Source organism: Chaetomium tenue, assembly GCF_020726465.1.
Source record: "Chaetomium tenue strain MPI-SDFR-AT-0079 chromosome Unknown F5144scaffold_5, whole genome shotgun sequence".
NCBI classification, from domain to species: Eukaryota; Fungi; Ascomycota; class Sordariomycetes; order Sordariales; family Chaetomiaceae; genus Chaetomium; species Chaetomium tenue.
In genome coordinates this window covers 2,177,511-2,201,657 of record NW_027117333.1, presented here as the reverse complement: position 1 = coordinate 2,201,657, position 24,147 = coordinate 2,177,511, and the positions used below count along the sequence as shown (strand labels likewise).

The 24,147-nt window shown below is 56.1% G+C and overlaps 6 protein-coding genes across 6 annotated transcripts; 2 read left to right on the top strand and 4 right to left on the bottom strand.

Annotated features, from left to right (window-relative positions):
* Nucleotides 1-45: 45 nt before the first annotated feature.
* F5144DRAFT_653914 (uncharacterized protein) lies at nt 46-1,708 on the bottom strand. The gene has a single exon (XM_066793082.1). It carries the CDS (start codon nt 1,441-1,443, stop codon nt 331-333), a length of 1,113 nt encoding a protein of 370 aa, XP_066641434.1. The 5' UTR covers nt 1,444-1,708; the 3' UTR covers nt 46-330.
* A 1,011-nt stretch (nt 1,709-2,719) lies between these two features.
* On the top strand, nt 2,720-5,481 carry F5144DRAFT_577796 (uncharacterized protein). The gene is made up of 5 exons (XM_066789221.1): nt 2,720-2,907; nt 3,107-4,098; nt 4,162-4,298; nt 4,366-4,585; nt 4,651-5,481. The coding sequence occupies exons 1-5, from the start codon at nt 2,848-2,850 to the stop codon at nt 5,267-5,269; spliced, it is 2,028 nt and encodes a 675-aa protein (XP_066641433.1). The 5' UTR covers nt 2,720-2,847; the 3' UTR covers nt 5,270-5,481.
* A 2,558-nt stretch (nt 5,482-8,039) lies between these two features.
* F5144DRAFT_577781 (uncharacterized protein) lies at nt 8,040-11,447 on the top strand. The gene is made up of 8 exons (XM_066789220.1): nt 8,040-8,829; nt 8,919-9,031; nt 9,096-9,932; nt 9,981-10,011; nt 10,072-10,127; nt 10,175-10,249; nt 10,305-10,507; nt 10,572-11,447. The coding sequence occupies exons 1-8, from the start codon at nt 8,512-8,514 to the stop codon at nt 11,435-11,437; spliced, it is 2,499 nt and encodes an 832-aa protein (XP_066641432.1). The 5' UTR covers nt 8,040-8,511; the 3' UTR covers nt 11,438-11,447.
* A 427-nt stretch (nt 11,448-11,874) lies between these two features.
* F5144DRAFT_293217 (major facilitator superfamily domain-containing protein) lies at nt 11,875-14,487 on the bottom strand. Its single transcript, XM_066783829.1, has 2 exons — nt 13,569-14,487; nt 11,875-13,516 (listed from the first exon to the last, which is right to left on the bottom strand). Exons 1-2 carry the CDS (start codon nt 14,227-14,229, stop codon nt 12,138-12,140), a joined length of 2,040 nt encoding a protein of 679 aa, XP_066641431.1. The 5' UTR covers nt 14,230-14,487; the 3' UTR covers nt 11,875-12,137.
* A 2,279-nt stretch (nt 14,488-16,766) lies between these two features.
* Nucleotides 16,767-17,689, bottom strand: F5144DRAFT_577774 (uncharacterized protein). The gene has a single exon (XM_066789219.1). The coding sequence runs from the start codon at nt 17,465-17,467 to the stop codon at nt 16,838-16,840; it is 630 nt and encodes a 209-aa protein (XP_066641430.1). The 5' UTR covers nt 17,468-17,689; the 3' UTR covers nt 16,767-16,837.
* A 200-nt stretch (nt 17,690-17,889) lies between these two features.
* F5144DRAFT_604259 (uncharacterized protein) lies at nt 17,890-23,855 on the bottom strand (the record flags this gene model as incomplete). The annotated part of the gene is made up of 2 exons (XM_066791333.1): nt 17,890-23,316; nt 23,373-23,855. 2 exons carry the CDS (start codon nt 23,853-23,855, stop codon nt 17,890-17,892), a joined length of 5,910 nt encoding a protein of 1,969 aa, XP_066641429.1.
* Between the last annotated feature and the right edge of the window lie 292 nt (nt 23,856-24,147).

Below are 24,147 nucleotides of genomic sequence, written 5' to 3'. Positions count from 1 at the left end.
GAGGCCTCCTCTCTTTGTATACGTAGACTCACCAGAACGCATCGTTCCTTGATTGTTGGTAGGGGTTTTTCACCCGGCCCGGGAGGGCACGGTTTTCCTGTACACTAAATAGCAGAGGGTCCGGCACGCCCTAGGGCATAGCGGAGTATGAATAATATATATATTTACCTGTTCTGTTCCTGCTGCCGGCGGGCGTGGTTCCTTGGCTTACCACGATATATCTACGTCTTCCAGAGCACACACCTCCAGTTCAGCGGTTTTATGCCAACACACACCGTTATTAGGGTGGTGTTGCCGAGGCAAGGCTATCTTTCTTCCCAGCCCGAGGTATCACAAAGACGATACACCATCAGCCCCCTCCTCCCGCGTGGTATACACCCCCATCGAAACATCATGATACCCCAACTTACCCACCCTCAACGCCAGCTCACTCCCCCACCACTCCCCCCTCCCCACCCTCTCCACAACCTTCTCAAACGTATACTCCGGCCGCCACCCTAACTCCCTTACCGCCCTCCCCGAATCATACACCCGATCCACCCTCCCCAAAAAACTCCACCCCCTCCCCTCAAACACCGCCCCCACCCCCGGCACCGCCCGCCTCAACACCCCCTCCGCATCCCCCCCATTCAACCCCCTCAACACCTCCTCCCCGCTCCCAAACGGCGTCGGCGCGCTGACAATATACCTTCCCCACGCCACCCCCCCAGCCCGCCCCGCCGCTGCATCGGCGCCCTTCTGCATCGCACACACACACGCCGAGACTACGTCCGCGATGTCCACCCGCCGGTACGCCAGCTCCAGCACCTTGAGGTTGTCGGCGCCGCCGGTGACGGCCGTGCGGCGGGTGGAATCGTCGTCGTCTTCGGGGAAGAAGCGGCTGGTGCGGAGGATGATGACGGGGAGAGAGGTTTGGAGGTGGAGAAGGTGGCAGAGGTCTTCGGCGGCGGTTTTGCTGGTGCCGTAGATGTTTTTGGGGGTGGGGGTGGGGGTCGTTTCGGTGATCCAGCTGGCGGGGGAGCCTGGGGAGGGGGTTAGGGCGGTGCCGAAGGTGGAGGTGGTGGAGATGAAGATGAAGGATTTGACGGTGCGTGCTGAGGGGGAGGAGGGGGGTTGGGTTGTTTGGGGGCTGGTGGTGGTGGTGGTGGCGGCTTCGAGGAGGGCGAGGGTGCCGGCGATGTTGGTCTGGATGAAGTCGTTTTTGGTGTGGGAGTCGACGTGTGGTTTGTGCAGGGTGGCGGCGTGGATGACGTGGGCGGGCTGGTGGGTGGTGAAGACGGAGGCGAGGAAGGCGGTGTCGGTGATGGACCCGACGTGCGTGGTCGTTGGGCCGGCCTTGATGTCGATGCCGATCGGGGTGTAGCCGAGCTCGGGCAATGCGAGCATTAGGGCTGTGCCGAGGTGGCCGGCCGAGCCGGTGACGAGGACGGTTGGGTTGGACATGGTGGTGAGTTGAGTGGAAAAGGAACTTGGAATGTTGTCAAGGGTTGGATTGGTGTGGTGGATGAGGGCCTCGTTTTATATGCAAGTTGTGAGTCACGCCGACAAGAAACATACATGTAGTGCGTGTGGGGATCTTGGGGTAAACATCACAACCGCCGGTGGATAGGAGATTTTGATTCTTGGCCTTCCTTTCCGGGTTTCTGATACATAACAAAGGCTACTCAAATCTCCCATCAAACAATACCCTCGTCATAGCCCGGACATAATGAGACGCATAACAAGCGCCAGTAACAATTGTCGTTACAACAGGGGCGATTACTGTTTATTTCGCCAAAGGGTCACCCCCGTGCGTAGCTCCTCGCCATACAAGTCTGGGAGCCCATTCGACCACCCGGTAAGGCCCAGCTAAGATGCTTCTCAGACCTCATCCTGCGCAATCATGACCCTGGCAATCGCTCGGCCTTCTTCGCGGTCGTCCTCGTCGTAGATGCTTAGCCCATATGCGGCGAGGAACTTGAATTCACCGTCCCAATGGCGCTTGAGCCATTCCTTTTCTTTGGCTGTGTAGGCCGGCGATGGCATCGTTGCGAATATCTGATCCTTGGCTTTTTTGTATTAATGGGAAGGCGGTGCAGGGTCACACTGGGAGTCTGAGACTGAATTAGTAGGTGTACCCGAGCGCCTATGAATGCCCGGGCCTTCGAATACCCTGCTGATTATCGCAACTGACTTCTGCACCGTTAATGGTTGTGGCGAAGGAGGTAGTGGTTGGGCCGTTGTGACTGGCTGACTCTTGTCACTTGTGTAGGTATGGTACCGAATTGTGGTGGTTTGTAAGGAGAAGAGGGAGAGCCGGCAGCAGCAGCGCGGAGGATGGTGGGGGTCATTACACGATAATCGGAAGGAAAAGGTTGCCTTGCACGTGGTATCAGTGTCTACATGTATGAACAGCGCAAAATGTATGGATAATTGTATATCTCAGGTGCTAGGTAAGGATGATGATGGCTTCGGCTATACAAGTGGTTAGAACTAGGCGCAAAGTTTAATATAGACCAAAGTTAACTCACTAACTATATCCCCAAATTTTCTAGAGTACTACATGTGTACCAATATACGGCAGAGATTCGTTAGTTGCTTGGAACTGAAATTATAGGGTATTAGGCGGCATTGCAATTATTCGGTGTCTTCGGACCTTAGCTAACCGAATTGGAATTGACATCCAAGGCCGATCTGAGGGACCCTTGGCACTGTCCAAGAATCGGAATCTACGTCATCCCGGAGCAACAGGTCCGGACAACCCGGGCTACAAAAGGCAACATCTGCGATCGAGATCCCCAAAGTCCGCCCCCACATACATACATACAAGATACCGAGTACATACATACCTCTGCCAGGGTCGGAGGGATGGGCCGACGGAGCCAGATACAGACTGCCTGCGACCGCTGTCGCCAGAAGCGAGCAAAAGTAAGGATCAGCACTTTTCTAACTCTTAAAAATTATCGAAAATTAATGGGTCAATCAATTCATTGCATCCAATTCAAAACTTAATCCCCGCTCCCCGCTCACAAAACCTCCATCTCTCATCTTGCACCACGGCCCGCGTGCACCCACTCTTTTCCACTTTTTAGCACACTAACATGTACTGAGACGGAATTTGACATAGTGCGACGGTAACCTACCATGCCAGAGATGCAACGATGCCGGCGACGAATGCAAGTACAACTACGTACGGCAGGAGTCCAAGGGGCAGTTACGTGCTGAGAGGGTGCAGCTGAGGCAGAACAACGCCGACAGCGATGCCCTCCTCCGAGCCATTGCATCCATCCCGGATCCCCATGTCTGCAAAGCCGTGATGCAGGGCCTGTTAGACGGCAGCATCTCGCGCCACGATATCCTCAAGAACGCCCAGTTTTATTCACCAAAGCCCGACAGCGGGATCACTCCCCTACAACCTGAACTAACAGACCCGCGCTCAACCTCCACCTCTTGCTTCGAACAGCTCTTATCTTGGCAGTCGTGCCTCCCCCACCTCCAGGATGATGATAATGGCCGACCAGAGACACAGGGAGCCAGTCGTGCCACTTCAGTTCAGCCGACAAGCCTCTTGCTCCCACACTTACCTCTCGACGCATATACCACGCAGTCGCACATTGACCCTTGGACCAAGACCGGCTGGACCAACGCACACATCCGCCACTTGATCGACGCCCTCCGCACCTGGGACCACCTCCCGTTTTGCCTCTTCTCCGAGGACCTCTTTCTGCAGGACTACACCAGCGGGTCAACCCGGTTCTGTTCGTCCGCCCTGGTGCACGCCATCCTAGCGCTGTCGATTCGCCTGATCAACGAGGGTAACGACGATGGCGTAGCCTATCTGTCGGGATGGCCGAGGAGCCGGTCCTTGCTCGACACGGCCAGGAAGCTCCTCCGTGACACCAAGCCGCCTAGCACCCTTCCGGACGTGCAGGCCCTCGGCATGCTATCACTGTATTATCTTCGGTGTGGCCGCGAGACCGAGGCTCAGGAGTATGCTGATGCGTTCACTGCGGGCATGAACGGGCTCCTCCAGAGCCCACCCCCATCCATACAGGTAGAGGAGAAAAGCCACGCCCAATCAATCACCATGTCCTACTGCGGCGCCGTGTCGCTCAAACGGTACAGGACATCTGAAATGAAGATTAACCATCCTCGCCCACGGTAGCTAACCATGGCGCATAGCATGCTTTCGTTGATTACGGGGCAAATATTCAATAACCCCATCCCGGCCGCCCAAGAGGACCTATTTTCCTTGAGTCCACTCCCCATCATTGACGGGAAGAGACCAGCCAGTAGTGCCAGCAGTAGCCAGAAATCCAGTGAGTATTCCCAAAAGAAGTCACTGGACCAAAATCCCGGGGCAAGGAGCACTAAGGCTGGGGGCAGTCAGTCACTCATCCCGGACTTGGAATAACCAAGCCCATGCAGCGCACCTATTTCAGCTCACCGAGTGGGTGTATCAAGCCATCGTCTCTGCGCAGTCCGATATCCATGCTGCCGGCGGCGAGGCCGGAGACTGGTACATGCGCTGTCTCAACTGGTACACCGATCTCTGCCCCCTCCTATCCCACGACGACGGCCGGACACCATTCGTACTGTTCATCCAGTGAGACCCTCTTCTCTTTCAACCCACACCTCCCCCTATCAATCAAAGCTCACCCCACCCCAAAGCATGTACTACCACTTCTCCCTCCTGTGCGCCTTCCGCCCCTTCCTCGGCCACACCCTCGACAACACCGGCATCCAGCCCCTCGAGGTGTGCACCCAGGCCGCCAAGTCCATCCTCTCCCTCGCCCAGTCCTATGACGACCTGTTTACCCTGCGTCGCGTGTCGGGGTTTATGCCGTATTTTGTTACGGCGGCGGCGCTGTTTAGTCTTTCGGTGGAGGGTGGTGGTGTGGTAGATGGTGATGGGGGGGTTGGTAGTGTTGAATATCGCGTGGGGGTTGATGGTGTGGAGGAGGATGGGGACGGGGTGAAGGAGGTGGATGTGGAGATGGGGGAGGTGGGTGAGATGGACGGGGTCGGGGTGGAAGACGAGGGGAGGTTACTCGTGCCTGGGAGTTCGACGACGACGACGACGACGCCTTCGACTGGTACGGGGGAGGGGGGTGTGAGCGCGTCGGTTTCTCCGTCCGCTACGAGCTCCATCTCGCAGGCCTATGTGACAGTGTCGGCTGTTGCGCATGCGCGGTTGTTGTTGGCGAAGATGGCGATTACGCATCCTGCTGCGGCGGTGGCGGGGAGGTTGCTTGAGGGAAGGATTGAGCTGGGGCATGGAACGATGTAACGACCGTAGTCCTTGCCGAGACAAAGGTTGGGTGATTTGCGGGCATGGTTGAATATGGGATAGAACAAGGCGTTATAGACATATGGAGGAGCGGTTCTCTAAGAATGCGAACTAATAGACTGCATCACACAGACAGATGAATGCGAGATGAGCCTATTCTAGACTGCTGCTAGAATTGTAAACCTTGCATAGATGATATCCGGGGAAGCGGCAGCGGATAGGGTTATGGCAAAGAACTACTCCGAGAAAACGAGTTCGGCAACGGCTTCAAACTTGTAATATTTATCATCGAGACCCGCAACGATGGTAGATATACCCCCCGTACCTCGCGATGTTATATTCCCAGAAACCCACCAAACGAGGATGACATTGCCTTCCCATTACAGATTCCGTACTCAATGCTTCTCCTCAGACCCGGTTTCCCGGCCGTATCCACTGACAAATCCTTTCCCATTTCCCCGGTTTCATTTCCTTCAATCGGGTATCTTAAGTAAAGTTAGCTCGCCTCAAGTTTACCCAGTTGGCAATCTGGGCTATATGCGCAAGCGTAGTGGCCAGAGGTTAGGCCTTTGCACCTTCACTTACGATGTTGGCAAAGCCGCCCGCCAGGTACTCTCTTATACGGGCAAAGCCACATGATCGTGCATATATCTAGATTTTGGATTGGTCAGACATCTGTCCCCGAAGCCTAGACGCCAGAGAGAGACTTACGGGCACTGCATGCCTCCGCATCGCCCCATGCAACTGGTTTACGGCATTGCCACGTTTCCCCAGTTGCGGTGCAAGTATCTATTCTCATATCAGCATTCCGGTACAATGGTTCATGGGGACACACTTTCATTTCCTTGCTTAAGCACTTACCGTTCTGGCAGCAGCTACTCATCCAAGTTCGAGGCTCGTTGCACTCATGCATGACACAGACCATTTTATGATCATTCTTATTGTCAAGAGGCTCCCTAAGAGGCATAAGAATAACGGCTTGAGGATAATTATGACAGATGTTGTCAGACGCAATAGCCACAATGAACGGGGTTGAGTGAGAGGCGGCTGAGGAGACCATTGTCTTTGCCAGGCGAGCCGGCGTGCTTGGGGGGCTTGGGTACCTACATATGTAGTAGATATACCCCTGTTGCCAAGTGAAGCGACAAGCACCCTGCGCCAATTGTTGAGGCACGCCTCGATTCAACTCTCGCCAGACACAGCCGCACAGCCGGGCGCTTCATCGTCTGCCGGTTTGATTTCTCACCACCGTTGGCCCCAACTCCCTACCTATCTATTCATGGCGCCCACCAACAAAAAAAACCATTCTTTAAGAAACAGCCCTATCACAACGGCGGCCGGGTGGTAATCTGGAAATAACACCGCAAACCTGAACTGATTTGCAAGCATCAATCAGTATGGGAGGCGACGACGATAGGAGCAGCTCTCCGTCTGAGATTGCGCGTCAGCAGGGCAATTCAACCTGAAGTGTCCCCCCTCTGGCCGGAATCCAGAGTAACCCTGTAACAGCCCAGAGCAGAGTGCCGAGCTTTCTCGAGAACCTGGAATATCTACGGTTACCTCGGCGTTCAGAAGGCGAGAGAGCATCTGACATCCGGGTGGACTGTCTGTAGCGACGTTTGGTATCGCCAAGCTTCAACTTTGCTTTCTACTTAGATATATTACCAGAATTTCCCTTCAAAATAACATGCATGGTGAAAGAAGGTGGCCAAGATAAACTAGGTAGCCATGGCTCTTTCAGCTCTCTCCAGCTCCACATTATCGATGCAACACTACCAAGGACACTCAGGAGGTCGGCCCGGGCCGCAAACTTACCCCGCAAAAGTAATCCTCAATTCCGGTTCCCCCACAAAAGTCAGCCCTACAAGTCTTGGGCTCCCGCTCCCATTGGGCAAGACGGGGGTTGAGACGGACGGGGTGCCATTTCAGCTGTCTCAACCTTAAGGAAAAGAGACGAGACGGGAGAAGTCAAAAAAAAAAAAGGAGGAGAAGAAGAAAAGGGAAGGAGGGTGGATTTCTCTTCATATTGCAACTCGGCCAAGTTGGTGGGTCAAGGCCTCAAGATGGGGATCATGAAAGTCTTGGGCAGACTGGACACAAACGAGCGGGTTGTGGAATACCCATGACATCCGATCTACCCAGCCTAATGTAGGGAGCCGGGGTGGGAGAGCGAAGGGCCAGAGATAAATGACGTCCAAAACCCAACTTACATGCACGCATTAGCAATGCCCGAGCTGTCGTCGTCTGCGTTCAAGAATACCCAGTCTTGCCAGCCTTCCCAGTTACCAATTGCTTAGCGAGATTGGTGCCAAACATAACTGGTTCCCGGGGCCTCAATGATGGCGGTCTGGATGCGGCGATATTCAACAACGACGGACTGCTGCGTAGCATCCAATTCTGAAATGCGTGCTGAAATGCTTGCCACTTCCGGTAATGATCGCCACTTCCATGCTTCCATACTTCCAAGGCTTCCAAGGCTTCTTGGAGAGCCGCAAAAAGCGGCTGAACCAAGCGGACACACGGATTTTTTATACTGACAAAGATCATCGTGTGTCCACTCGATCGGGAGCTGAGCAATGCGCCAATCGATGACAATGGCGGCCAACCTCCAACCAATTGAAGACAAATAACAAATGCAGGTCGTTAACAGATGGGGGGCGGCGCTGCAGGTGCTGCAGCCCTGAACTGCCTGCACCTCGAACTCGGCTTGGCACCTCGCCTGCCCTGCTTTGATGACGTAGCCATCTATCTCTCACTTGCTAAATTCCAAGCCTTCGACACGATGGCGACCGCCCGTGCCTTCCGAATTGCGTGCCTCGTCCGTGGTTGCTTCCTTCCGTACCGCTCAACTCTCACCGCATCTCGGCGGCCACTTAGTCTAATTTCGGAACCCTAATCCGGCCACCAAACGCACTTTCCTGGCACTTTCCTGGCACTTTCTTTGCACTTTCCTAAGCATTCGCACTTTTGTTACCTACCTAGAGTGGCAGCGCCTAGGCTCCAAGAGGCAAAAGACTGGGCACCTTGAAGATTGTTCCAGTTCCGTCTGGGTACTACCATCCATTCCACCTTCACACCACCCCGCCCAACTACCACCGTGACCCAAGTTGTCGGTGCCCTTGATCGCTGGCCTAGATTCTTTGCGCGTTATATCCCGCAACACCATCCACGGCCAGGGCATCTCAGGCGATGGTGGGTTTTCAGGAAATGGTTTTATGAATAACTATTCTACTTAATTTGTTATGTTTTGGCCGAATAGGGAGCTTGATACCGAGCAAACGGGATACCCCGTAACATCTCTCCCTCCCATCTTCCCACGCCCCCGCGTAACGGGAAGAAGGCCCAGAAGTCTTTCGATCGAACAGCCTTATGAGCTCCCCGCCAAGAGCTTGAAAGCCGTATCGACAGCTACCAGGCGGCCGTCCAAGAAGATGGACGACATTCCCGTGACTCCGAGTACTCAGCCCTCCGAATCCTACAATGACTTATCCACTGTCAGTCCCTCGGGGGGGAGCAATCCAGGAGGGAGCAGGAAGGAACGCGGCGCAATAGCAGCCCAGGTCAGTCAAGTTTTAACGGGACCAGCTACCTCCATGTAGGCAGCTGTTCTCCCTTTTCCGCCAGGGTCTAACCCCCTCTCCCTTTCCAGGCTTGCGATACCTGTCGGAGCCGTAAACAGAAATGTGACGAACAACGCCCAAAGTGCAGCACCTGCCAAAAGTTCCGCCTCGAATGTAACTACCGAGAACCCCAACCAACCAAGTATGCTCCGAGACAAATTTCAGATGGAACGTTATGCCTGGGCTACCGACTAACAACACCAAAGGAAAGACAAGACGATGCTGGAGATTCTCGATCGAATCAAGAGTCTGGAATTCAAGCTTGACAACCTGAGCCAGCGCTCTGCCATGACGCCTTCATTATCGGGGTTCACAATGCCAACCTCGCTGCCGTCACCGCTACCAACCACACTGGGGCCTCTAGGCCAACCCACGGATCCCCCGTTTCAACTCCCCAATATCTCGAACACCACGCCTGGGGGAGATCATCAATATCAATACGTCTCCTCCGTTCATCAGATGCTCAAATGGCCGGCGATACAGCAGCTTTTTGTGTCGATACAGCCAAAACTTCCGAATATCGACTTGTCAGTCTTGGAGAGAGAGGGTCCAGCAAGCATGGTCGCTATTCGCCGGTCCTCCATCGGCAATCTACCGACGGACCCCTTTACGCAACCCAGCCGAGTCTCTACCATCAGCATGCACAGATCGATCCCGGGCCAGGTTCCTATCACCATTTCCGGCTTGGACTGGGACACCATGAACAGATTAACGAAGGCTTATTTTGACAGCTTCAATCTGCTCTGCCCTGTCCTCAACCGACAGCCCTTCGTGACTCAAACGTTACCAGCACTCTTCAGTGTAGGACTCAACGATAGCATGTCATCGACCATCGCACTTCTCGTTTTCGCTCTGGGGGAAGTTGCGATTGCCGGTTACGAAGGTTCACCGATTCATGTGTACAATGGCCGTGCCAGCGGTATAAAGGGAGGCACCAAAGAGAGGCCCCCGGGGTTACATCTATTTAACGAAGCCCGGCGACAGATGGGTTTCCATCTTACTTCATGCAGTCTCGAGAACGTCCAAATATTTGAACTTGCTAGGTAGGCCAATTGCTACTCCGTGTTACACGTGTCACTAACTCTATGTAGCATCTACTATGGGTCGTGCTTCTACCCACTGGTTTGTCCTCCCTTTTTGTCGGGTTGGGAGCGCGTCTCAAGTTTTGCTAACCGGTATTAGGACTTCTGGAGAATGACCACTTCTGCCTCGATGGCTTGTCAAGCCCTCATCACAAGGTAGCTACGTTCCGAAGCAATCCTCCGCCAAAGCTAACATTTCTCAGCCGTCCGGATGTCTTGTCCTCCGCAAAGGCGGACCTAACACGCCGGTCTTTTTGGCACTGCTCGGTCATGGAAACGTATGGCCTCGCCCACCCAAGATCACCCTTATACCCTGCTGACGCCTTGACCTAGTGGTTTAAACCTTGAACTCGGCTTTCCGCTTACCGGGCTGGAGAGGATGGAGTCCATCGTTGGGCTGCCTGACTTTAGTGGGCCATACATAGAGGACGACCACCTGAGCAACCAGCAGTCACACTTCCAGGAGCATTTTGCCTCTCAGATTGTCCTACGCCGGCTTCTGGTTGACTTTCACCATGCCTTGAATGTGAATCAAAGCGAGTCCTCCCTTTCCCGCCACAAGTTTTGCTATAAACGGTTCCCTAACCATACACCTTCTAGGCCACGCAGAACCGTCAACACTCGGCCAAATGCCATCCGGCCCCTTCAGCCCCGCGCCACCAACCCACCCCAGCGTCAACGAAACCACGATCCGCCCGCTCGCGACCCAACTCGAAAAATGGCGTGGCATGCTCCCCGTACACCTCCGCTGGCACGACGACGCCCCCGGCGTCTTCCCCAACGTCCCCGTCGACCTCTACACCCCCACCACAGGCAACTCCCTCTTCACCCCCGCCACAACTCCCATCTCCCCGTCCATACCCACCACCAGCGGTAGCACCACTAGCGGCAGCACTACCAGTAACCCCCAACAACACCAACTCCATCAACCCCCCACCTCCGCCGCATCCACCGCGCCCCGCGCCCCCCCCGCCCCCCTCATGTTCACCCCCGACCTCGACGCCCCCGCCGCCCGCTACCCCTACGTCCTCGACGTGCAGGTCGCCCTCCTCCGCTCCCGCTACTACTACACCAAGTACCTGATCCACCGGCCCTTCGTCTACAAGGCCTTACACCACCCCACCGCCCTCTCGCACACCGACGCCGTCGGCGTCGCTACCTGCCTCAAGGCCGCCCTCAAATGGCCCGTCGCCATGTCGCCGACCTGCCGCAACAAGCGGCTGGTGCCGTGCTCGTTTTTCTTTACGCAGAATTTCTTTGGGATACTGGTGTTGTTGCATTTGAGTACCACGGTGCCGGCGCTGAGTCAGATTCGGGGGAGTCTGTGTGGGGGGGAAAGGTTTGAGGCGGATGTGAGGGAGACGGTGGGGCTGTATTTGGATTGGTTGAGGGATTTTAAGGGCGTGGATCGCGCGACGGTGTGGCATTGGGAGGTGGTGAGGGCGCTTTATGGGGTGGCGGAGTAGTGAGGGAAGGGGAGGGAGTGAGGGAGGGAGGGAGTGAGGGAGGGAGGGAGGGGTTGGTTAATTTGTGAATGAGTGAGTTATTGGTTTGTGGGAGGTCAGAGAGTGAGTTATCAACTTTATGGAGGAGAGGCGGAGTTTGAAAGACGGTGGAGGTATAGAGGAACACAGAATCATTATCCAATAAGTACTTTAAATTGTTGTATAGATCGAGCTGCCATCTTCTTCGTACCTAGCACCTTAATCATCTATCCCGTGTACAGATCAAAAGCTCCAACTACGTATGTGCCTATCAACCCCCCTTTCCACATTCCTATAGTTTATAAGAAGACAGTCAAGGCAAAAAGACAAGACAAGGGCGTCAGTACAATGTAGAGCAACGCCACAGGTGGCTTCAGAGATGTGATATCTTATTTATTATTACTATCCGAACTAAGCACTGGCTTCACGTCCAGCAGTGACCAAACTGGCAAGGCAATAACAAGCACCGTCAAAAGTCTGAAAAGTCTTCTATGGGCTATATATATATATAATTATAAGGCTATCGCCATCCCAGTTCTAAATTATCTAGCAGAGATCCACCCCAAGGTTACAAAACACATATGCTTTTTAAGTTCACCACTATCCCAAACGCCCAATGCTTGATGCTCGTGACTCTGACCAAAAACACAAAATATCCAGAAACTAGCCAACTTCCACCACATCAACTCGACGCCGACGCGGCCGACGAGGATTTCTCACTCGACCGCGACTCGATCACGGGAGACTTTCCTTTGTCTTTGGCATCGCCAGATACGAGCCTTTCGTCGGTCGTCTTCTTGAAGTAATCGTTCACCTGGTCGGTCCACTCCTCGTCCTCGACCTCCTCGGGCCCGACGGCCTCGCCACCGGCCTCCCTCTCACGACGCAGACGCTCCTTGCCAGCCCACTCGTCCCGCATGTCCTCAATTCTCTGCTTGATGTCAAGCTCGGGGTTGTAGTTCTTGCCGACACCCTTCATGCGCTCCCAGAGCGAGAGGTGCTTGGGGTGAATGGCGATGCCGTGGTAGTCGGCGTCGCGACCGGAGCGGATATACGCCCAGCGTCGTTCTTGTTCCTTGAGATCGAGACCGGTGGTGTCCGGGAGGAAGAGCCAGGTCAGGAGCATGCCGGCGAGGCCGAACCAGGGGACGACGTAGAACTTGGTCTGGGTGTCGATGTAATTGTAGAGCACCGAGGCGAGCAGAGCACCAGCCTTGCCGATGCAGGCGCTGAAACCGTGGGCCGAGGCGCGGATGGGCGTGGGGAACACCTCGCCTGCAACGAGGAAGGTGACGCTGTTGGGGCCAAACTGGTTGAAGAAGCTGGATAAGAAGTACATGGCCTGGAATGCCTTGATGCCGGCCGGCGAGGTGTAGTATTCGTAGTTGAAGGCGGGGATGACGAACATGATGAAGCACATCAGGAAGCCGACCTGCTGCATCATTTTGCGGCCGTAGAACTTGTTGTCAATAAGGATCGAGGCGAGGTAGTAGCCAACAAGCGAAACGATGACGTTGTACAGGTTCCAAATCCAGCCGGTCATGACGGAATGCGGGTTGTTGCTGATGACGGCGATAAACTGGGCCTGGAAGAGCTTGTTGCCGTAAAAGAAGACGTCGTTGCAGAACCAGGTGCCGGCTGTGGCGAGCAGGCGTCCTCCGAAGAAGTTGCACGCCAGACGCAACGAGTCCACGTCGTAGCCCGTGACGTTGCTCTTCTTCTTCGCCGCCGCGAGCTCACGGCTGGCATGGGGCATTTTGTAAGACCGGTAGTATACGAGCCAGAGCGTTCCCACGGCAGGGATGGCAAATGACAATCGCCATATCCACTGCACAGTCGTGGTGCCGTACGGCGGGTTCCCATCGCCGTGATGGAAGATCAAGAGCAGGATGATCAGCATGGCTTGGTTGATGAGCTGGCCCCAACCTTGCATCAGGAAAGCCATGGTGACCTTGCGGCCACGGTGGAGGCGATCCTCGCGGGTCGAAAGCTTGCCAGCTGAGACGGCGTTTTCCATGGAAGATGTCGCGGTGATGGGATATTCACCACCGACGCCAAAACCTAGGACATGTTAGCACAAGGACGATTGCGGGTTTCGCAGGGACCAACATACCGTAAAAGAACAAGGACCAGGCGTAGCAGATGACCCAACCGTTCAGGTTCAGGCCCCAGCTCGCCGTGATCATGAGCAAGCCAACGAACATGATGGCGGCGTCCTGGATGAGGCCCCAGCGGCGGCCAATCCAGTCTCCAATGACACCGACGGCCATCTGGCCGACCATGATGCCGATAACTTCGAGATAAGTGACGGAGGCAATCCAATTGGAGCTGCACTCGGTGGGGTTCTTCCCCCAGCACGTAGGCCAGGTAGAGCGGAAGAGCGGCTCGAGGTTGCCAATGCTGAAGAGCACGTAACCCTCGAGGCCGAGGCCGGCGCCGGGGAGAACAGCGTTGCGGAAATACCAGGTCACGGGACTGAGGGGATCAGCCTTGAGCATGCTGCCAATCTCGGCCAGCTCCCGCTTGGTCTCCTCATTTTGAACCTTGTTGACGAAAGCGATCCGTTTCCCAAGAGGCAGGTCGGCCCAGTAGACACCGTCGGGCGTATAGCAATCATCTGGATGGGTCAAATGCGCGAAGATGGAGCGCTCCTGATGTGTGGCGCTGTCGGCCGGGTAGTGGTCGTGTTCATTGCCTGTTGCAGGGCCATGAGGAACGGGAATCTCGCCGACGCTGGGATCGTGACGGTCGTGATGCTGAATGAGGTCCGCCATCTCCGCGACTACTAAAGAATTGAACGTCGGAAGAGGGCGCGTGTGTGTAAAAGGTGTTTCCTCCGTGATCGCGAAGGGGGAGCAGATGCGAGGAAAGTTCGTGGTGAGGAAAGTGAGCGAAGGACCAAAGTGGTGGAGAGGAGTGTGAAGAAGGAATGGGGAAGAGAAGGGAAGGAAAGGGCAGATGGGCTCTACCTATAAACCCAGCCGGGAGGAGGACCGAGCTGAAACTGATTTGGGAAGAACAGGCTGGCGAGCCTAGAGACTTGAGATGGAACCTTCTCAAGTCATGGTGGGGGAGGGGCAGGTGGGTGCGCGGGCATCCGTGCCTGGTACCTCCAAGGCACACTGGGGCGACCAGTGACACGCAAATTTGCGACCAATGACGGTAGACCGAGCGCAGAAATCGTTTCTGGATGGCGAATATCGCGGGCATTTTCCAGTCCACCAACTCCACAACTTGCCTGATCAGGCAAGGGCCCAATGCCCGTTTCTTAGGCTTGCGGGCATGCCTGCATGCAATTCGGTCTGGTTCGATACCCATCCGTCTTTGGCACTCCCGAGGTAACTCTGAGGTTTAGAGGTACAGTAACTACCGCCATGCAACCCCCATTCGGAAGGAGGTCGCGTGTCCCTCCCGCACCCATCTACCCGCATTTTCGGCTTGAAAGGGAAATCCACGTAAACAATTGCTCAGCCATGGTTGCGCACCATCTCGAAACACTTACCGGCTCTCAAGCCATCCTCGAGGTCCTGACCGAAGAATGTTTCACCCCCGTGCAACCAACCCCACGCGTCCTGGCAACTCGAGGTCTAAATGGGTCTGGTAAGTCACTTTGTACATACATACACGGCACATTGCACTTTGCCGTCTTGCCGGCTGTGAGACTCGTCGGAAACTATCACTGGGTAGAAAGTGGAACCCCGAGTTCTCCGCAACCCCACGCCTCACCGCCTGCCTCCCCGCTTCGCCAATTCGAGGTCACTTCGGACACAGACAGGAGCAGCAGCCCACGGTCCGTCCCGATGTTCGACGTCAACGCCATCATCGATATCCCAAGATGCCAAGTCGTTCCCCAGATCTCCAAGCAAAAACAAGCAATTGAACAAATGCTTGATTCCGCCAGCCAAGCGTACCAAGCTCTCTTGGCCTTCGACCTCCCAAGTCGACGACAAACAACAGCCAAGCAAGCCGCCCACGTTGCGTGGATCGGTGATGTGAAGGGACGTGGCAGAATCGGCCCCAGGCCTAGACCCCTGCATTCGCAGAAAGCGACTAGTCCAAACAGGAATAACGCAGATCTCGGTTCCTGGCCCGCATCAGACCAACCAGGACCTGGGACCCACCCACGTGGTGCCTTGATAGGGTCTGGGGAGAGCTTAAAACTTGTCGCACCGAGCCAAGCTTGGCAGCAAAAACTGCTGCTCACACGCTGACCCCCACCCCGCAGTTTCCGAGCCCAGCTGTCTCATGTCACTGAAAATCGACAATTTTTTTGTGGTGGAAACACCAAAAATAACAAGCAGGGTTGACGGTGACGGGCCTCAGTTAACCCAATGTCTTAGAATTGTCTGAATCTCACCTTTTCTCGACTGATTGTTACCCCCGGACCACCAAATCCATACCATCTCGAACCGACGACAACCCCAAATCCTGCAACAAGAGGCTCGTTGTGTGGCGAGGCTTGGCTTGCTTGGCTTGCTTGGCGCGGCACCTCCGACTTATCTCATTGGACGGACCCATCCAGGGTCTCGACGACGTCGAACAGAGGTCGCGTGCCCTCCTTCCTGATCCAAGGAACTCAACGACCGACGGGGTCCTTCAGCTCGCGTCTCCGAGTCGTCCGAGGTCGGCATATTGAGGGATTACCAGAGGCAGATAGCCCATTACGCAGTTTGTGTTCATCCCGTCCGTGTGGCACAGATAGATCGGTTACCCATGTGCTACCGGGATTCGGGTACGTAAAAAGAAGGCCCGCTCCCGCGGGGTAAGACATGCCGAGTCCAGACCAACCACCCGTTCAAGCTTCGCTTCCAAAATACTTCGTAGAAGACGAAGTTCAGGGGATAGACAAGCCGGGATTATTGTGCAAAGACGAAACTGTGATTATTTTAAGAAATGAGACATTTCAAGCAACAACCATGTCAACTGCCAATGAGAAGCTAAAACAACCCACAAACAGGAACCAACAGAGTAACAGAGTTGACAAGGGTGGATGGAATGTGTCCAGTTTGCGGGGTATATTCCATGCTACCTTCTCCCACTCCCACTCCCACTTCCCTTCATACGGACTGGGGAGTTTGGGGGGAGGGGACAACGACACCGGCCACCAGATACCATCACCGGGGTTGATGAGGGTTTACATACCTGCGGGATAATCAGGGGTGCTCTTGTGTGGCGGATCTCCGCGGCTCAGAGCAAGCCACCAGCCCACAGGCTTGCCGTGTTCCAAGGACGATGTTGACACTACTTCTTACCTGAGGTCAGAGCGATGAACTGGCCATGCTATTCACAATCACATCAACGGCACAACCCAATCCAATCTGATATGTATATTCCACAGTCTGCCCTCAGAGTAAAGTACCGGTAATGCCTCAGCAGCTAGCCTCAGATCCCATCCATCTGGTACCGCGCCGTCGCCTGAACCAGTCCGATCCAAAATCTGGCTGTGTAGTAACTACTAACCGACTCCGACTTCCTCTTTGGTGGTTCAGCCGACTGTTTTGTTTTCCTGTCCATTCCATCCAGGGAGAGCCCCTCTCCCTTTTCCTTGCCTCCTATCATAAGTACCTCAGTACCTCGCCCCATGGAATGGGTCAGGCCCACCACGTCCTCCTGCCCAGGCCGAAACGTGCCAAGTAGATGTACAGAAGAAACCGCACCCCGTACATAGCCAGACAAGTTCAGTCGCAATCCGTAGTGATGAACAACGAATCGGGAAAAAAAGGAAACAGCCAAAAACAAAAAAAGGCGACGCAAAACAGCAGAGTGGCGTGGTGGTGTGTGTGTTAGGGCCTCGCCCATCCGTGGCGCCCCCTTCCCCCAATAACCACCACCCACCACGACCCCACCCGCAAGACATAGCAGAGCAAAGCACAACGGCAACGCAACGCAGCCGAAACGCAAAGCACCCAAGCAACCAAGCCGAGCCAGCAACGCGCTCCTCACTTCTTCCGAGGCGACAACCAAACAAATCCACGTTTGACGCCCTTGCTTGATAATGTCATGCCATGCCATGCCATGCCTTGCGCCTTGCCATGTCTGCCCCGTCCAAAAGAAAAACCCTGAGATTCGCCCCTAGCTCCCATAAACACCCAAACACCAGCCAGCCTTCGCTGTCTCAACAAAGGAAAAATGATAATAAACGGAACAGCGCAGTGCCAGTGGGTTCTTCTGGTGATGCAATCTCGTGCCGGCCTGTCCCGCTCCTCTCTACCCCATTCCCCCACCCCAACCACTTGCCCCTGCCCCTGCCCCTGCCCTCCGGGAACGCCGCGCTATTTGAGAGAGGATGGACACAGCAAAGACAAACACGACAAAAAGTAAAGCGAGGAAAAAAACAAAAGAAAAAAGGGAGGTTAGTCATGTTGAAGCATGGCAGGCCGGATTCGTAGACCTAGCCGCCTGCTACCCAGGTTCAGGTCCTAGGTGGGTGTAGTTTAAATTCCGCCTGGCAACGGCGACATGGAGTCGTCGCGATCCGCGGTTGTGACCGGCGGGCGTCGCGGGGTAGGATCCTCGTCCTCGAACAAGCCCCGGCGATCCAGAGCCGAGACTGGGCGCGGCGTCTCCTCAACATCAATGTCGGATCCGCTGCCAAATTCCGCTGCCGCTCCTCCCCCAAGACCGGGCGGGGTGCACATGGCCGGGTGTGCTGGCGTGAAGGGGTTGCTATACGTCGGCGGGTCCAAGCTGGGGGGAAGAGCATCAAGCTGTGGGAATTCCAGCCGCTGCATCTCCTGGTTTGGCGTAGCCACCTGCGTGCTTGGCTCCACGATACCCGCGCTTTCCGGCCCAGTGACCATGCTGTCATGGCTGTTGGCGCGCATCATCTCGATGCCGAGCTTGGATGATGGCAGCCCCGATTTGCTGCGGTACTGCTGGCCCGAGGGTGAACCGGGGTTGCTACCGTTCGCGCTGCCACTGCCACTTCCGCTCCCGCTGCCGCTGCCGCTGCTCGTCTGGCCAAGCTCGTCGTCTTCGTCATCGGCTGAGTCAACGCTGCCCTCGTACCGGCGCTTCTCGATCGACTCGCGCTTCGCCTTGAGTTTTTCAAGTGAGCGTTGTGGTGCGGGGCCTTTGGTGCGCGCTGGCGTGTGCTCAATTTCCGCGGGCGCGGACTGCGGCGTCGTGTGGCGGGGCTGGATAGGAGACGATGGCGGGTGATTGGAACCCACATGAATTTCATCCGGTCCCGATATGCCGAGTCCCCCGTCGTCCCAGTCGCCCGTGGCCTTCCTGCTGATGAGGACCGGGATATCGTCGGTTGCCACCGACTCCGAATCTCCAAAGAGACTGGAGCCGATGGAGTCCTCGCGGAAGCTGCCGCTCGATCGAATCAGGTAGCCCGACGAGGCTGATGTTGGACTGTCCTCGAGCCGCAGACTCTCTTGACGCAAGCCTGAAGGGACTGGGTGTGGCAGCGCCAGGGACAGCGAGCTAGTTTGACCGGGTACCGGAGCCTTCCAATGGCAAAGCGTACTTAGCACTTCGGTTAACTTTGACGAGCTGATAGGCTTCTCGACGAGCGAGTCAAAGTACTGAGGCGCAGGCAGCTCTTTCAAATAAGACGTGATGGCAACCATGGGCGTGTGTGTGTTGGCATGCTTCGTGTCGCGGATCATGCGGGCAACGTCAGATCCCGAGAGCTGCGGGAGCCGAAACTCAAGGAACATGATGTCAAACTTGATATCGCTCATGGCGTACCGGATAGCCTCGCTGCCCGTAGCAGCTGAGATGGTCCGGCATCGCAACTTCTCGAGTAGCTTCTCCATCACCATTCGAGATACGGGATGGTCGTCACAGATGAGGACGTCTAGGGGGCGAAACAGGGGACCATCGCCAGCCGCGATGTACGACATGCGCCTCGAGCTTTGGCGCCGCCGTTGGACTCTGAGGAGTGCGTTCGCCTTATCGCCCTCGTTGTCCGAAGACGACGGCGACATGTCAAATACCTGACTTCTGCGGTTCCTATGGTGGGCTGCCAAAATATCTGTAGTCACAGGGCTGCCCTCCTGGGAACCAACAGTGAGTGAGCGAGAGCGCCCGCCAGACGAACTACTGCTGTGTCGCGGGGTAGACATCACATGGTTTGGGACCGACTTCTGAGGCGAGACCGGCAATTGGGCTGGTGCGCCTCCCCGGCCTTTACTTGGCGATGCGGTGGCGGCAATGGTGGTGGCTGCTTTCTGTAAAGTAGGCGGGGCGCGGGGTACCTCGAAGAAATTCCCAGGCTGCAATGAGTTCCCAGAAGGCTGGGACAAGCTTGAAGAATTACTCGATGCTTTCCGTCGGCCTTCAGTTCCCGGGCCAGCGACAAACGATACCAACAAAGGCGAGGACGGTTGCGAGACGCGGTTGGGGGAGGAGTGGGCCTGGCTGACACCAGACGGTGACTGTGGCCTGTGGGACGCTTTGGCGTTCGAGAGCGTCCTCTGAACCGGATTCGTAATAACCGGGCTGCCTTCGAGGGCCGGTCCCGGAGATGTGAGGCTCCCCAGACCACCAGGGCTGATTGGCTTGCTCTGGGCCGCCATGGCCTCTGCTCGCAGCTTCTGGATCACATCCTTGTTTGCCTTCTCGAGTACGGGCAAATTCTTGAACGAAAAGTTGCCAAAGTCATCAGCCGCCGTCGGTTCACTCAACCGCCTACTCTTCAAGTCTCGGACATGAGGCGGAATGTGGAGTGGCATGAGGCCACGTTTCATCGAGTTAACTTGAGCTCTGACACGAGAAAGGGCGTCATGTGGGCGATCGTGATAGTCGGCGGCAGGCGCAGTAGCAGGCGGCGAGTGCTGGTCTTCGATCTCCTCGGTAAAGGCTTGCAAGGTCGCGCCGCGGGCATCAAAATACTCGGTATCTTCGGGATTCTCAGGCTGCGGGACAAACTGGGCCTCGTCTTGCAAGAGCGAATCCCAGTTCACTTCCGCAAACCAGGGGTGATTGCGAATCTCCTCACCTCCACTCTGGAACTTCTCATCACGGTTGGACCCGAGCCGCTGTTGCGGATCCATGCAGAGCAGCTTGTTGATGAGGTCCTTGGCTTCCGGTGAAACTTCATCCTCGCTTTCATCCGGCCAGTGGATTCTACGAGCCAGAATGTTTTCAAAGACCATGTCCGCCTCGTCGGCGTTGAACGGAGGGATACCGTAAAGGAACTCGTACATAATACAGCCGACGGACCACCAATCGCTTGTCTCATCTTGCGGTTCACCCCTGATCGTCTCGGGAGCCAGGTAATCGGGCGTGCCCACGAATCGACGGTTGGTATCTTCGGGGTCGAACAGCGCCCAGTTTGGGGGTGGCATGGCTGGCTGTGGGGGCGTTCCCTTGTTGGACTCTGTGCTGTTATGCGTGGTCGAGTGGGACAGCGAAGCAAGGGAGGCAAGATCCGGTGAGCCAGAAACCTCAGCCTCGCTACCCTCGGCAGGGGACAGAATAACTTGCGAGTTGTTCACCTGAGGGTCATTCAACGACAAGTTCCCGAGCATCTGCGGCAAGCTCTCGCTGCCTCCGCTATCGCTGCGGTGAGACGAGACGCGGCGCGGTTCATGTGAGAATGTCCCTAGGTTGAAATACGATGGCTGGAGCAGGCCCGTGGTGGGATCGCTCGGGGTCATTTGCGGGGTGGAAGCTGGAGACTGGCTCCGGCCGTGGAGGTCTAACGACGTGGATCGAGACGACGCCATCGAGGTAGATCGAGCAAACGGACCCTGCTTTAGGAGGTCAGGCGCAGCATCAGTGCCGCAATTCAAAGCCCGCTTCTGCCGTCCGATTAATCCCATGCGCGAGAGACCGAAGTCAGTGAGCTTCAAGTGGCCCTTTTGGTCGATTAGCAGGTTGTCGGGTTTGAGGTCGCGGTGAACAATGCCCCGGTTGTGCAGATGCTCGACGCCTAGCACGACTTCTCCGAGGTACTTTTTGGCCCAGTCCTCGGAAAGGCCGCCCAAGATCTTGATCAACGAGGCGCAATCACCTCCGTTGAGGTACTCCATGACCAAGTAGAGATAGTCCTTGCTCGAAAAAGTCCAGTATAGCTTTGCAACAAAGTCGCTCTCTCCTTGCCACATCATGATGGCGCGCTCGGCCTTGACGTTGGTGACCTGGTTCTTGGCAACCATGTCGGCTTTCTTCAGCACCTTGATGGCAAAGTACTCGCCCGTGGACTTCTTCTTTGACAGGTAGACACTGCCAAACGCACCTTTGCTGATGGGCTTGATAATCTCAAAGTCTTTGATCGAGGGAGGGACCGCTTTAGCTTGCGGACCACCCACAACGGCGCTGAGCCGGGGGGAAGGCGGGGGCTTCACTGCCACCTCACCCGGAACCGAAGAAACTGCAGCCGAGGATTGCCTCCGATGATGGTGGTAGGTGTGCGAGATGCTGGGCGATGTGAATTCGCTGCTCGGCAGCATCGGCGACGCTTCGGGAGACATCAGGGCGTCCGAAGGGAACGGCAAGTTTCGGGGCTTGTGAATCCGGAGAGGTGACGAGGGGGGCTGGGCACCCCTCGAGGGTGACTCTTGTCTCCGCGGAGACACGGCGCCTGGGAGAATGAGACTTCTGCGGTGGTGTTGTCGGGAACTCGCCTGTCGGCGAAGGTCGCCAAACTCGGACATAGGAGAATCCGTCCGCTGAGGTGCCCTTGAGGCGACAGAGGATGACCTGAGGCTGCCGTCGCTATCCCCAGCATCACTCTCAAATATCATGGATTCCCGACGGGACTGAGTAGCGCCTGTCAGGTTCGTGTGAGGGCCAAGATTGGATCGGGGCGTCGGACACTCCTTGGGGCTACTCGATCTCGGCGAATTCAACGCCGACAACCGGCGCCTGTCGGGGTCGTCGCTGATATCGGCGTTCTGGAGTGCCAATGCCAGAGTAGAAGGTGCATCGAAAGACCCGGCGAAGATACCTTCCTCAATGGCAGGCGTAGTATCGGCGTCCCCATCCTCCTCGTCGGCAGAGTCGCTGAGACGGCCAGCGGCAATCTTGGCAGCCTTGCGTATGGCGGCGTCTATGCAGTCCTGGACCATGTAGGCAAACTCGATCCGGATACGCTCCGAGTACTCGAGAATCCTGCGGTGACGGAAGATGGCCTCGACCTTTTCTTTGGCGAACTTCTCCGTGTCAGCACACAGCAGCGCCAGTCCTTGTTCCTGGTCCAGCGTATTCGTGCCTGGCGTTTCCCATTGCATCACTTGTGTAATCCGGCTTTCTGACTGCGGGGATTGCGTGCGGAACTCGCCAGGAGCCTGCGACGACTCCTTGATGGCGGGGGTGCTGATTTCGATGGCGGTGTCGCAGAGATCCAGCAGCAATTCGACAATCCTGGCCTGAGGTCTGCGAATGGCAAAAGACCGAGCCCGCGCATGCCCGAAGCCAGAGGAGCGCTCGCGTGACCGACCGGGGGCGGTACCAGGTACGGGGGACGAGTTCCCCGATGAGTTGGAGGAGTTCGGGGGTCCAATCGCTAAACTCTTGTACTCGGCGACGGGCAGCTTGGTCTGGTCCCCCACCAACGAGCGGCTGTGTCTTGCCTCGAGAGCGTCGAGCACCTTGACGATCGCATGGCGGTGCTCGGTGAGACCTTCTTGGGCCATCTGGACATCCATTTCAGCACGATGTTCTTGCAAGCACAGATCAGTGTGCTTCTCAAACCACCATGGCGAAATCTGACGTTCGCATATCCGGCAGAGGACAGGCAGGGGTGGGGGAAGCGACTCAGGGTCGTCCACGCCCGACTCGGCGAGTTGAGTAAGGTAACTTGCAAGCACCTCGGCGCCGGATCCCAGCGAATCAACAATAACGTTTGGCAGGTCGATCTTGATCTCCCGCGGTGCGGCCCACTGTCGGATCATCCACATAGTCTAGAGCCTAGTATCAGTACTGATATGAAGACAAAGCTTCGGCAAAACAAACTCACATGACTCTCCCCGCCCGACGGCCCGGTGTAGACCATGATGCCTTGGGCCTCCAGGTCGATGACAACGGGCTCGGCGGTCTCCCCGGGTTCCTTGAGCATGTCCAAGGGAATAAGCTTAGACAGGGGTCCCAGCCTGACTGCAAAACGAATGAACTGGCTCCGCCTGTCATCTTGGGTCATGCTCTCGACAACTTCGGAGAAGATATTGGAATTATCGCTGACAATGAGGTCGGCAATGGGGGTGCCCAGGACCGAGTCCGGCTGGGTTCCGATCACGTCGACCCAAGAGGGGCTGACCCAGCGGATTGTCCCATCAATATTGAGATCCAAGATGACGTTCAGGGTCTGCTCAGCGGCGTCGCGGAGCTCCTGCCTCTCCTCCCGGATGTTCTCGCTGAGCGACCGCTCCATTGGAGCGGCCCTCAGAGAGGCCACAGCCGGGGGAGCAAGCATGCTTGGCGTGGCAGAAGTTGCCTCCTCCATTGTGATGATGTAGTGACTGTTCCAGAAACCAATTCTTGCCGAGATAGCATCTGTAACGGAACCAGATCTATCAAGCCCTAATCACGGCTCTCTTGGCGCGGCGGGTGCGCGGGGTTGGTGGAGGGGTTGTCGTCCTCTTGCGGCGAGGAAGGACAGTCGGTGGTCTGGAGGTCCAAGGGGAACCAGCCAGCAGGTTTCTGGCCAAGCTGCCAGAAGCTATAGCACAGCACAGGCCCGAGACATAATGCGGTGCGGTTGACGTGGGAAGCCCCGCTGTAGTCCGAAGAGGAGG